Source organism: Impatiens glandulifera, chromosome 1, assembly GCF_907164915.1.
Source record: "Impatiens glandulifera chromosome 1, dImpGla2.1, whole genome shotgun sequence".
Lineage (NCBI taxonomy): Eukaryota > Viridiplantae > Streptophyta > Magnoliopsida > Ericales > Balsaminaceae > Impatiens > Impatiens glandulifera.
This window is the reverse complement of record NC_061862.1, coordinates 87,154,642-87,168,904: the sequence shown is the minus strand read 5'-3', so window position 1 is coordinate 87,168,904 and position 14,263 is coordinate 87,154,642. Positions and strand designations below refer to the sequence as shown.

At 31.7% G+C, this 14,263-nt stretch overlaps 1 protein-coding gene across 1 annotated transcript; it reads left to right on the top strand.

Annotated features, from left to right (window-relative positions):
- The first annotated feature begins 2,314 nt into the window (after positions 1 to 2,314).
- On the top strand, positions 2,315 to 4,076 carry LOC124935238 (cytochrome P450 78A5-like). Its single transcript, XM_047475688.1, has 2 exons — positions 2,315 to 3,315; positions 3,480 to 4,076. Exons 1-2 carry the CDS (start codon positions 2,335 to 2,337, stop codon positions 4,074 to 4,076), a joined length of 1,578 nt encoding a protein of 525 aa, XP_047331644.1. The 5' UTR covers positions 2,315 to 2,334.
- Positions 4,077 to 14,263: the final 10,187 nt, after the last annotated feature.

Below are 14,263 nucleotides of genomic sequence, written 5' to 3'. Positions count from 1 at the left end.
ATTTAAGCTTTTAATAATAATGATATAATACTTGGTCATTTTAGTTTTTAATAAAAAATGACCAAGCTTTCAATCTTTTCTTCCATACACGGTTGAAAATTTCTTTTTTGCAACTTCTTCCCTTTTTTTTTTGAATCTTCCCTTTCTTTCTTTGACTGCACATGATAGGATCAACATTTCAAGATTTGTGGTTGTCACCATCAAGAAGGTGACCGCTGCCTTCACCTAATTCTTTTTTAGCATTTGATTTCATGGGCCGGATCTTGGGCATGGGTCGGTCCATTAGTCGGGTCATCGGTCGGATCCGTCAATTGGATCATTTCCTTGGCCTTACTTCGGGTTGACTTGCCTTTGATTTGGATCTTCTTGGCCATATTCACAAATCTGGTCCGGAAATTGCATGTGGATCTTGGATTGACTCATTTCCTTTTATCTTACAAAAGAAATAAAATTAAAACAAACAATTAAAGAAAGTAATTTTATTATTATTAATTATTCCTATTTCTAAGGAACAATTTTAATTATAATAAAATGCTAACTAATTAAGTCAAATAATTAAATTGCAAAACATAATCTAACAAACTAATCTAACAAACTTTTATAAAAAAACGGTAATACATATTTTGTAAAATATATATTTTAAATACTCAAGGTAATTAATTAAATAAAACCCTAAATATTCTAAGTATAATAACTTCCCTAAGTGTTGTAACATAGACAAATTACTACCTTAACTTATTAAGAATCTAAAATCAATTATCTTCGACACTCAATTGTTCTAAAAGTAATCTTCTTTAAAATAAATCGTGCAATGAGCCCATGAATGAATTCAAAATATTTTATAGGCTCAGATTTAATAAAAGCATAAACTATAAAATTGGGGGAGTGAAAAATGAGTGTCTACAGAGTGTAGTTCTACTGTAAAAGAAAAAAGATAGAAACATTTGTTTTCGAGACTCCGTTACTTGTTTATAAGTATTATGAGTTTTTATTATTATTTTAGATTTAGGACCAATGATATAGATGAATGACCTATTAACATAACGATACAAAATTAGACAAATGTTTATGTTTGAATTTATCTTTAGACATATGCCCTAGGATTGAATAAATAAATATGGTGTACACTAATATTTTTTTAAATGACCAAAAGTTTAAAGTAGAGACTGTTATGTGACATTCACGCGTGACATAGCGCGTTGTAGCCATTTCTTGTATGTAATCAAGCTTTGAACCAGTAATATAATCTCTAAAACTCGTTTGAACAAGCTCAATTTTTTTTCATAATCTCTCGAGTAATAAATTATGTAACAATTTTAAAAAAATCAAAATTAGTCTAAATTGACATTTTTAAATGTACTTTAGTCAATCTTATCATTTTGATTCATCATATGGGAAACGATTATCGAGTGAGGAAAACCTTATCGGGAATGATCGATTACAATTTGGATCAAGTTATTATTTTTTTCCAATTTTTTAATAGATATAATTAATTTTTATCTAAAGATTTATTTGACTTAGATAAAATATTTTTAAATAAAAGAATGTTTAGATAAGTTACTATTGTTTTTCTAATTTTTTATAATATACATAATTAATTTTGATTTAAATATTGAAGATTTAGATAATCTTAAAAAAAAATTAAGTTAAAAAGTGGATGAAAAAGAAATTTTATAATAATTTTTTATATTTGATTACATAAATATTTTATCAACTTTTTATAATAAAATAATCTTTTGATTTAAATATTAATTTTTTTTTTTAAAGTGAAAAGTGAATCACAAAAATAAATTTAGATAAACTTTACAAAAAAAGTTAACTTTTTTATCATTTATTTTTTATAATAAACATAATTAATTTTAATTAAAGATTTGATTGATTTGAATAAAAAAAATAAAAAAGTGAATGAAAAAAGGACTTTTTTAATAAACTTTTAGATAAACTTAAGAATTTTTATTAAAAAATATGATATGTATCAATTATTTAGATAAGATTATTATTCACTAACATAGTTTATTTTAAATAATAATCATATTTATCTTAGAGATAAATATTTATTAATTCAAAAAGGACTTTTTAATAAATTTTTAGGTAAACTTAAGAATTTTTATTAAAAAATATGACATGTATCAATTATTTAGATAAGATTATTATTTACTACCATAGTTTATTTTAAATAATAATCATACTTATCTTAGAGATAAATATTTATTAATTCATTTAAATGAATAATAAAATTTAAGGAAAGGGGACTCATTTCCATTCCATCCCCTCCTCTACTATTTAACCGCCGCTTCGCTTCTTCGCACTCTCCATAGTTTCCATAACAGAAGAATGACTCCTGAAATTCTCTCCCTCTTCGGTCCCTTGGCCGGTTACACTTCTTTACTCACCTTTGATTTCATCCTCTTTGCTTCTCTCTTCGCCGCCGTTTCGTTTCTCTTCCTGGCTCCCGGCGGTCTAGCATGGGCTCTTTCCAAAAGCCGACTAGGGTCCCAGCAGGGATCCGCCATACCTGGCCCATCTGGGTTACCTTTACTAGGACTTGTTTTCACTTTCACTGGCTCTCTTACTCATCGTGCCCTGGCTAAGCTGTCTGAAAGCTTAAAGGCCACCCAGCTTATGGCGTTTTCTATCGGTTTCACCCGTTTTATTATCTCGTCCGAACCCGAAACGGCGAAAGAAATCCTCAGTAGCTCCGCCTTCGCCGACCGTCCGGTGAAAGAATCTGCTTACGAGCTTCTTTTTCATCGGGCGATGGGGTTCGCTCCGTTCGGTGAGTACTGGAGAAATCTGAGAAGGATTTCAGCGACTTATCTGTTCAGTCCTAGACGTATCAACGCTGCGGGTGAGTTTCGCGCTGAGGCTGGGCTTAAGATGGTTAATCAGGTGAAGAGTTCGATGGCTGTAGATGGTCGTGTTGGAATCAAAAGCATCTTGCATTTTGGATCGTTAAACAATGTGATGATGACTGTGTTTGGGAAATCTTACGAGTTTGATCAAAACAGAGCCGAGTCTGCTCAGCTTGAAAGCCTTGTTAGTGAAGGTTATGAACTGTTGGGTATCTTTAACTGGAGTGATCATTTTCCACTTCTGGGTTGGATGGATCTTCAAGGTGTGAGGAAGAGATGCAAGGCTTTGGTTGATAGGGTGAATGTTTTTGTTGGTAAGATCATTGATGATCATAAGATGAAGCGTATGAATGATGAAGGTGCTGTAACCGACGTCGAAAGCTCCGGTGATTTCGTTGATGTTTTGCTTGATTTGGAGAATGAGAACAAGCTTAGTGACTCTGACATGATTGCTGTTCTTTGGGTATCATTCATTCTCTTTCTCTTCTCTTTTAAGAATTAATTAACGTTTTATTTTGATTAATGCTAGCTTTTGGGATGGATTCCCCTGCTCTTTCTTTTGTAGAGAAAAAAGATTTCAATCTCTGACTGACCGTCTCTCTTTATTTATTTATTTATTTATTTCAGGAAATGATTTTCAGAGGAACAGACACAGTTGCCATTCTCCTTGAATGGATTCTCGCAAGAATGGTCCTTCATCCCGACATACAATCCAAAGCTCAGGCCGAAATCGACGCCCTAAACCGACCGATATCCGACCAGGACATCCAAAACCTACCATACCTCCAGGCTATTGTCAAAGAGACACTCAGAATGCATCCTCCGGGTCCTCTTCTCTCATGGGCAAGGCTGGCAATTCACGATACCAAACTCGCCGGCGGTCACTTTATCCCTGCCGGAACTACTGCCATGGTCAACATGTGGGCTATAACCCACGATGAGAAGGTGTGGGCTGACGCCGGTGTGTTCAGGCCGGAGAGGTTTGTTGAGGAGGAAGTTAGCATCATGGGTTCTGATCTAAGGTTGGCTCCCTTCGGCGCCGGAAGGAGGGTTTGTCCTGGGAAAGCTTTGGGTTTGGCAACTGTTCAACTCTGGCTTGGACAGATGCTTCAGAACTTCAAATGGATGCCTGTCGAGGATGAAGCTGTTGATTTGTCTGAGGTTCTTAAGCTTTCAATGGAGATGGAACGCCCTCTGGTTTGCAAGGCCGTCGTTAGGGCTTAGACAAATTTGTCTGTTTGAATTGATCTCAACCATGATTATGTAATGTAAGCTGTGTGTCAGTGTGTGTGTAGGAAAGAAATCAGAGTTTGTAAAGTGTCATGTGTGTGTTAGGAGGGATATTGAAATAAAACGGAAGGAGATTATGTTTTGTGGTTTATGATATTAATGGATTATCTACCAAAATCTTTGGTTAGTAATGGTTTCTTTTATGTGTTAATCTGTTTATTTTGTCTTTAATCTAACACAACTTCTTTTATTAATAAATAATCATTTTTAAATTGGGCTTCTTAGTAATTAAAAAAATATATAATTAAAAAAAATATATAATTAGACCATTATTTATTTAAAATTTAATATTTTATCACATATATCATTACTGAAAAATATTTTAGATAAATTAATATTATTAAAATTTAATTAATTTAAAATTAAATTTAATTTATAAAAATTAAATTTAATCTAAAATTTTAATATTATTTTAATCCAAAATTTTAATATTAAAATATATTTTAAAATTTATCAAATATATAAAAAAAAATAATTTATAAGTTTAATTTTTTTTTTAAAAATTATAAATTTCTTCTTAGTAAGAATCAAGTCAATTACACCATTTATATGTATAATTATACGATAAATTGATCTAGAGATTTTTACTTAAAGTTGTGTCATACATTTTTCTCTTATCTAAAATAATGTTAGACGTGCTTTACACTATTATATTTATCCTCACTTCGGCAAACCAATCGACATTTCATCTCGTGACATTACACATTTTCACACACGTTTTATCCCCCGTCAAACCAACCACCAATCCCTCCAATCGACCATATTTTTGTGACTCACTTTTTCATGTCTCTTTATCCTCGGTAAACCACTCACAAATCTTATCAAGACATTTTGTGACTCACACTTTTTCATATGACTCACATTTTTTTATCCCTCGACCGACAAACCTCACGATCGTATCTCATCTCCTTATCAACATCTAATTCATATACTCGGTCAATCAACATCTCATTCCCTCGTCAAACCAACCATCAATCCTCATCTCGTGACTCACACGTTTTCATACGCCTCTTTTATTCCATCGACAAACCACCGACCAATCTTAGTCGATCTCTTGTGACTCACACTTTTTCATATGTCTCTTTATCTATCGACCGACAAACCACCCGATCGAATCTCATCTCTTGATCTCACACCATCTCTTAAATATTTATAATACTCACTTTTAAATTCATATTTGTTGAGATTTGAACCCTAATCTTAAGCATGAAATGTGAACATTTTAACTATTAGACCATTTAAATTGTTGAAACAATTTTATGTATGCCTATATATTTTGTATTTAATATTTATTATCAATTAGTTAATATTTATATTAACTAACAAATTAATTATACTCATAAAAACAATTATTATATATGATAAATATAAAATGACCCTCTAGCCCTAGCGACAATAAGAGTTGAATATTAACCCTAAGTTCCTTCGAGCAAATTTTACGCCTGATTAAATTGTTAAGTGTGTTTGCGAGCTATATATTTAATCTATTGTTTTATTTTATTTTCTAAAAAATCGATAAAATGTCATTATAATATATATATATATATATTATATTTAACTTTTTTATATTTTTTAATTAACTTTTTTAATCTCATTAGATATATTATTTTTTATTATTAAGAGATAAAATATATATAAGAGAAATAAAAATTTATATATATATATGAGAGAAAAAATAAAAAATAATTAAAAGAGAGAAACGAATAACTATTTGAACGGAGAATATAGACAATTTTTATAAATATACTTAACTTATAAAAATTAATAATAATAATAATTAAATTTTCTTTTTACTTTATTTAAATATTTTCTCTCTAATTATATATATTTTTTATTTATTTTTTATAACTTTTAATTATTTTTTTCTCTCATTATATATAAATTATATATATTCTTTTTTATTATTAACATATAAAATATAAAAAATAATAAATTTTTATTATTATATATTTTATGAGAGAGAAAATAAAAACAATAAAAAATTAATTAAAAGAGAGGAAAGAATACTTATTTTGTGGGAGAATAATTATTATTTTGAAAGAGAGAATAAATGATTGTGGATAAAAAAATAATAAATTTTTAAAATCTTAGATTAAAGATTATTAAATATATAGATAAGAAAATAAATTTAAACTTAAATTTTTTCTGATAATAAAATATCCCGGTACGGTGGGATCCTGATATTCCTATAAATAGGAAAAAAGTTTATAGGATCTTAAAGTTTAGTATATATATAATTTACAAACTTTGATATATGTCCAAATGATCACATAATCGAAAATATATTTTTTTGATTTGGTTCAACTTGTAATGAAATATAAAGAAATTAAGATGATATTTCAACTTTGAAGAGATGAAATAGAATTAAGATATTTCTTCTTAATCCCACATAAAAAAAATAATAGTTATACCTTATGAAAATAATCTTGCATGAAAAAAATAAATAAAAAGCTTAATTTTATAAAAAATTTGGTATGTTTTCATTAAATAAATGAAAAGAATATAGTAACTTAAGGGTTTTAGAAAGACCTAGGGCTGTTAAACTTTCCAATTTTATTTATTTATATGTATTTCTTCTTAATCCCACATATCAATTTAATTTTGAAAACAAACAAACAAACTCTAAGATCATAAATCACGACAAAATCAAGTTTGTAGACCAAATCAATTACATTTAAAAGTTCAGGGGCTTCCGTATATATTTTCTAGGTCAGATTTTGATATTGGGTCAGCTAGCCGGGAGTGATTTTAAACAAAAACAAAGTTCTTGGTTTAACTTTAAAACAATGAAAACTAAACAGCTCAATGGAAGGAAGAATACTTGTGTTTTGTTGGCAATAATTATTTGAAATAATTCAATCTTGTAATGTCTATAACTTCTTCGTTCTAATTTTAAATGTGATCATTTGTAGACAGATGCATTGTTAATTTAGAATCAACTCAAATATCTTTTTAATTTTTTTACAAAATCATTAGAAATTTCTTCATCTAAAAGTTATTTTCAAGCTTGGTCAACTACACAAATAAGATTCATTTTTCATTATATCAAGGATGAAAAAAACAAAAAAAATGAATGTTTATAAACAAATAAAAAAATAGAGACGCATTATTTTTCAACGAGGATATTAATAGTTGATTACCACAAGAGAGACGGTAAAGAGACAATTTGGGATGAGATTCTATTAGTCGAGAATTTTAAATTGGAATGTCATTCAGAAACAATGGAGATCATACCATAGGTTATTTATTTTATGGAAGCTCTTAGATACTTATGCAATTCATTCCCCGAGTTATGTCGAAGCTCGAGAGATCCCAATCTGAGAACTCTTTTTAGTTTTCTGAACGAGGAAGAAATATAAAAAAGAGCATGATAACCAACCCTCCACAAGTTTCAAGAGCACCAAAAATGAATGGATTGATCACATAATTAGAGAAAGTAAGCTAATTTTGAAAAAAAAAAAAAAAAAAAACCGGTTCAAGAAACTCATTGTGAACACGAGACATTGATAAAAATTTTGAAAATTATAAGAGAAACATTGAGAAGGTATTGAAGGAAAAGAAATGCAAATCTAAACCAGAAAGAGAAACATATCAATTTCATAATGGTGTAAGCTATGAAGCTAAAAAAAAATAGAAACAAAATTTACCATAAAACAAACACCCTAATTAATTACATGTCTCGGAATCCTAGGTATAAAACCCTCTATCCAATTACCCCTAAGATTAATACTGATTTCATTCAACTGTATTTCTTTATTTTTTAATAAACTAAATGTTGTATTCATTTATTAGTAAATTTATTTTGTTAAACTTGTGACAAGTTATATCATAACTTTATTTATATTAAAAATATTTATCCACCATCTCATTTTTTAAATAAATAAACATACTTAAACAACTTCTGGGATATATTATAACTATTAGTACTTATTAAAGCACCTGATGCCTCAAATTCAACCCAAGGACATTGGGAAGGAAAACGGATGCATGTAAAGATCATATAACCATAACAAATCATTCCAATTATTGTCTACAAATTTAGAAGACTAAGTAACACTTGTAAAAACAAATTTAAAAATCAAACTCCACACAAAAAAATAATATGGATAAATAAATAATTTTACTAATAGTACTCTTCATAATCATAAGATCCACACAAATTCAATTCCGCAAGAAATATAAATAATAATTAAAATAAATAAATAAAAAATATCCGTACCAAGAAAGAGATCACCAAAAAATCAAATTAAGCACACAAAAACCTTTGCTCATTATCACCATGCTCGTTGTGTTCGATCATCGTCTTCTTCGTTGTCATTATCATTTACATCTTCTTCATTGTCATCATCATTGACATCTTCTTCGTTGTCATCATCAGTCGTAATATCCAGTATACCATAATACAGCTAGGGGTGAGCAAGCAGGTAAACCCAACCTGTATTACCCAACCCATATTCAACCCAAATTAAATTTACCCAATTAATAACTCAACCCATGTTATTTACTAATATGAGATGGAATGGGTTGGGTAACCCAATTTATTTTTTTATTTTTTTATTTAACATGTATTTGACTCATTTAACACAATTTTATCCGTTTAACATATTTTTATCTCTATTAATACGTTTTTAACCCGTAACAAATTTTCGAATCATTTTACCTAATTTAATACGTTTTCGACTTATTCCACATGTTTTTAAATTGTTCAACTAATATTTGATTTGTTTGACCTATTTTGACTCGCTTAATACATTTTTAGTTTTAACAAGTATGTCACTCGTTTTAATCTATTTCACACGTTTTTGGCACGTTTAACCATTTTTGCACGCATAACACGTTCAACACGTTTTTCATATGTTTAACACATTTTTCACATGCTTTGGGATATTTTGACACGTTAAACGTGTTTTTGACATGTTTAATACGTTTTGACACATTTAAAATGTTTTTACAAGTTTAACACGTTTTGGTACATTTAACACGTTTTTGACATGCTGAACATATTTTTGGCACGTTTAACACGTTTTGGCACGCTTAACACATTTTTGCAGCCTTTTGTTTGTTTTTGTTTAGGTTGGAGACAATCAATCAACCTTAAACAGAAAAACTCAAATTTAAATTTGGTAAAATTCAAAAATTGGGTTTGTTGTTCTTGGGCTAATCCTCTTGAATCACAACCCCAAAATTTTTCCAACATGATTGTAATGACGTTGGACAACTATTTGGATAATGTTTGACCAAAATAAAATTTTCAAATTAATTGAAAATTTTGAGTTTTGAATTGGTTCAAATGAACAGACAGTGTTCTTGTTTTGGTACCAATCAAGTATATTTGATATAAGTAAACTATTTGATAACTAATTTCTCCTCAAAACATACTTAAAATCAAAAACTCTATTTTTGGCTATAAACTATTTGAATAAATTGATCATCATCCAGGTCAATTGATACATTGAGATGATGGTCTACATATTCCTGAAAGATTTATGAAGCTATACAGGCAATTGGATAGAAGAATTCAATCTCAAATCAAAATTGCAAAACTGACAATTTTGGTGTTCTTGAGGACCGAGAGGTCCGACCGAAAAATCCTAACCTAGAACCGAGAGGACCGACAAATGTTCTTGAGCTAGGACCAAGAGGTCCGACCGATATTCTTCACATAGGACCGAGAGGTCCGACCGATGTTCTTCACATAGGACCGAGAGGTCCGACCGATGATTTTTTCATTCAAGACCAAGAGGTCTAACCCAGGACCGAGGAATCTCGACATCGAGGAAGAATTCCCAAACTTGGGACTAATGAAGTTAGCCTAGGGCTAGATCAGAGTAGTGGTTTTTACACCCCAACCAATAAACTCAGCCAAGGACCGAGAGTCCTTAGCACCTCGATCGAAGCTTCTTAGCCCGGACCGAGAGGTCCGATCAAGGGTCTTGGACCCTGACTGAGAAAATCGAACCAAAGGCCTAAGACATCGATTCTAAGGCTTGTCTGGTTCCTTCTTTCAAAACTAGAGGCACGCTATTTTTCTTTGAGGAAATGGATGGGTTGTGATATGATAATAAATTTAATCTTAAAATAATTTTAGAAAACTCAAGAGATCAAAAATAAATAATTTAAGGTGAAATGTGGTACCATTTCATCCCAAAAAATATTTATTTAAACCTAAAATATACAAAAACAAATTGGCAAAATATTTTTCATATTTATTTTAATATTTTGTGTATTTTAAAATATCAAAATTAAAATGAGAAGGGAGAAAGAAAAATCGATTACAAACAAACACTTAAACTCTATAAAAAAATAGTGATCATGTGTGGCCAAATTTTGAAAAACAATTACAGCCAGCGCCATGATCATCGGATGAGCGTTGAATTGTCGTTTAGCACTTTAAATGCGCTTGCGTAGCTCGCTGTAATAGAGGGAAAGTGCGCATGCATCGCACCTGATCATCTAACCGAGCGTTAGCTAGCTCCGTCAGCCAGAATGCGACGAAACGTCCCAAACACGGACGAAACGCTGACGGACCGCTCCGCGTCTGCGTTCTCGCCCGAAATGATGTCGTTTCACGCCCCGATCATCTTCCTCATTGCGACGCTGGAGGGATAAAGATGAAGTCCCATCCTTTGAATTTCTAAACTTGGAATACAACTGATAGTCAACCAAATCGGCTGATTCAAAAGCTGAAATTATCACCCTACTTCGATGATTATTTCTCTACATCAATAGAGATGAATCATCCCTATTCTGGAAAGTAGGATGAAGAACAACCAAAATACCATAATTGGATTTTTGCATATTCAATGCACTTGAGTCATTCAACCGACTTCGGGAGGCTATAAATAGCCTTCCTGAACAAATCCAAAGCTAATAAATCAACTCTCCAACTTCAAATTGAAGAAATTCATAAATCCACCATTAAAGTTTCAACCTTTCGGATTTTTTGAAATCTTTGGTCTTATGGATTTTAGTATCCTAAAAGCTTCCTTAAGGTCCTATGAGTCTTATCCAATCATTGGTAATTTTATTAATGTATGTGTTTTAATTATATTGTGATACTATTATTTATATTAATATTTATATATAACTATAGAGTATATATATGAAGGTTCAAATGTTTTTACAATAAAGTATAAATACATTTACATGAAGGTTCAAATTCATATACATGAAGGTATAAATGTATTTACATGAATGTGTTAATATTTATATTAATATGATGCTAATGCAACTTTGGATCCTTTGAAGGTTCAGTGAAGCTAGCTTCATTTTTATGTTTTATTAATAAATGCATTCCATAAGAGAGAAGAACAAACTCTAGAGAGAAGAACGATAAAACCCTAAGTGAAGTGCGAACTGTGCAATCAGCGTGTCGTGTGCGCCGCGATATGCCGACAATATTGTCGCGGTCGTAATCGTCGTTAAAGAAACCCTCGGTCCTAGTTACAAAGAAATCACACACCATTCATTGTCGTGCGAACTGTGCCATTTGTGCGATTTGTGCGATGCGTGTTCCGTGTGCGTCGTGATTTCATCTCTCGGTCGGAAGGGTCGTCTTTTCGCAAAATTTACTAAATCTCCTCGTCGATCTCTCTCGATTGACAACTGATACCATTCTCGGTCAATATTATAATAAATCAGGAAATCAATTTGCTTGAAATTCTATAAATTTCAAACCTATGTGTATTGTAAAGTTTTTAAAAGCTTCGCTGACACGAATCTGTCCGTGTTGGCCACTTTAAATATGACTTTTGCAAACATCGTAGCTTCAGTAGTAAGGGCAATTCCCTTTTTGTCAATAGTTGGTACAAACTCAGTCAACTCTCTTAATCGGGCAATAGGTGAATCCAACACCTGCTCCCTTGATCCCAAGACAAAAAATTCGAATGCAACTAACCTCCACATAGGTTCAGGAGAGAATCACACGAATATCCTCCATGAAAATCATGGGTCTCCAAATCCAGGAGGAAAGGGTGGAAATCAGACTAACGTGAGCAAGAGCAATAATAAGGATTTTGCAGTTAACACGCAAGGTATATTTTCTATCAATCCCAATAACACTCATGAGATGAATGCAAATGATAATAGAACTGTTAGTGGAACACATGTCGATAGCCTAGATTGTAATATTCTAGGACATGCTCTAGGAAAAGATAGAGTAGTTCTAGAAAATAGTCTAGAAAATAAAAATGCACAGGTTATTAACTCGGATTCCAATGGGAATCAAATTCAACTTGAGACTATTGAGATACCTGACTCAGAAGAAGAAGCGGAGAAAGTAATCCAAAAAGAATTGGAAAGAGAAAGAATGTAGAAAATCTGGGTGAAACAGAAAAAACGCAAAGAATGGCAGCGAAAGCATTGGGTAAAGAAACAGACCCGAGAAAATAGAGGGTCGGTTTTAATGAAAGGGCCACCTAAAAGGGCTTAAAAATTAGATAACGAAATTATTGATATTGGGAAAGAAAGGCCAAATCGTTTTAAACAAAGAGAAAATCTAACAGTACTTTGAGCAGCTCAACCTACATTACCTACAAGACTGGAATCTCTTAAAAAAAGAGGAGTACAATACTATTCTGAGCTGGTCTGTTAAAACTTTGAGAGAGCTCTCTTAATGCCCCAAAACTAGAGTCTACTTCATCAAGAACAATTCTAATTGGAATGTAGACCAAGTCTGGAAGAAAGATGAAGAACAAAGCAAAACTCAAGGGAATGATTAGAAAATAGAGCAAAAGTAGAGTAAAGATCAGAAAATAGGGCAAAACTAGAGTAACGGGCATAATGAACAACAAAAACAGAATGCAGGGAAGTATGACAAAGGGGAAACAAAAACTGACAATCCAGTTCAAGAAAGGAGAAAGATTTTCCTTGGAACATTTAGGCCAAAGGTTAAAATTACCGGTTCCCCGTTTGAATTCAAACTACCCCAAGAAGTTGAGGAAAACTGTGTAAAGTCATGGAAGAATGTCATTGTGGGCAACTTCATTGGAAGAAATAAGGTTCCATTTCTAGTAACCAAAAAAATCCTAATGGAACAATGGGGGGAAAATGGTTTAGAAAAGGTAACATCAAACATTCATGACTTGTACTTTCTCAAAGAAACTACGCAAATCTGGTTCCAATTGCGCAACATCCCTCCCCACATGTATAACCCTGAAGCATTAAGTCACTTTGCGAGCCTATTGGGGAGTCCACTCTACATGGACCCAACTACAGAAAAAGGTGAGCATATGAATTATTCTAGGATGTGCATTGAGATACCCCTGAGATCAAATCTTCACACCAGATGACGGTAACGGACAGAAAAGGTGAACCCACAATTATTAGAGTCTCATATGAGTGGAGGCCAATTAGATTCTTTGACTGTATTACATTCGAACATGTCTGTTATAAGTGCCCGAAAATGATTGAAGAAGAAAGGAAGAAGAAGAAGATCGAGAAAGAGACAAAAACAGAAAAGAAACATAAAGAAGAACAAGAAAGGTTGGAAAATGATAAGGTTGAGAATGAAAGGTAGAAAGAGGTTACTAAAGAATCAGTATTGAGTAAGCAGAAGGATCAAGATAAGGAAGGAAATTCATAACAGGGTTTTAAAGAACAGGGGAAGGAAGATAAAGTGGTAAGAGATTCAGAATCAAAGGCTGAGGATGAAGAGGTAACAAAGAAACTTGAACCGGAAGCAATATTCAATACCAAAGTGGTTGTGGAAAGGGAAAGCATGGGAGAAAGCAAGAAGGGGGAAGTGGGTGAAGGAAATTGAAAAGATAAAGAAGAGGCAGTTGAATCAATTGAAATTGTGCAATCTCCAATTCAAAAGAAAGTTGACCAGAGAAATACGAAAATCCCAAAACAATAAGGTAAACAAATTAAGGAAAATAAAATTCCTTATAGCCCTGCTATATGGGAAAAATAGAAAGAAAGAAAAGGTAAAGGAATGGGAAGTAAAGTTGGAACATCTTCTTTTCATTAATGAACTTAATGACAGATTATTAGAGGGTTAAATGACCTATAAAGAGAAGAGTGATTAGAAAAATAGTAGAAAGGAATGAAATCACAGTATTTTGAATTATTGAAACAAAAGTCAGACAAAGTCAAATAGAGAATGTTGCCCAGGGTTGCTT

What these genes read in the sequence shown, in the direction of transcription:
- LOC124935238 (XM_047475688.1), top strand. Translation starts at nt 2,335, where the DNA reads ATGACTCCTGAAATTCTCTCCCTCTTCGGTCCCTTGGCCGGTTACACT. An exon ending in ACATGATTGCTGTTCTTTGG is followed by an intron (nt 3,316 to 3,479) that starts GTATCATTCATT and finishes TATTTATTTCAG; the next exon opens with GAAATGATTTTCAGAGGAAC.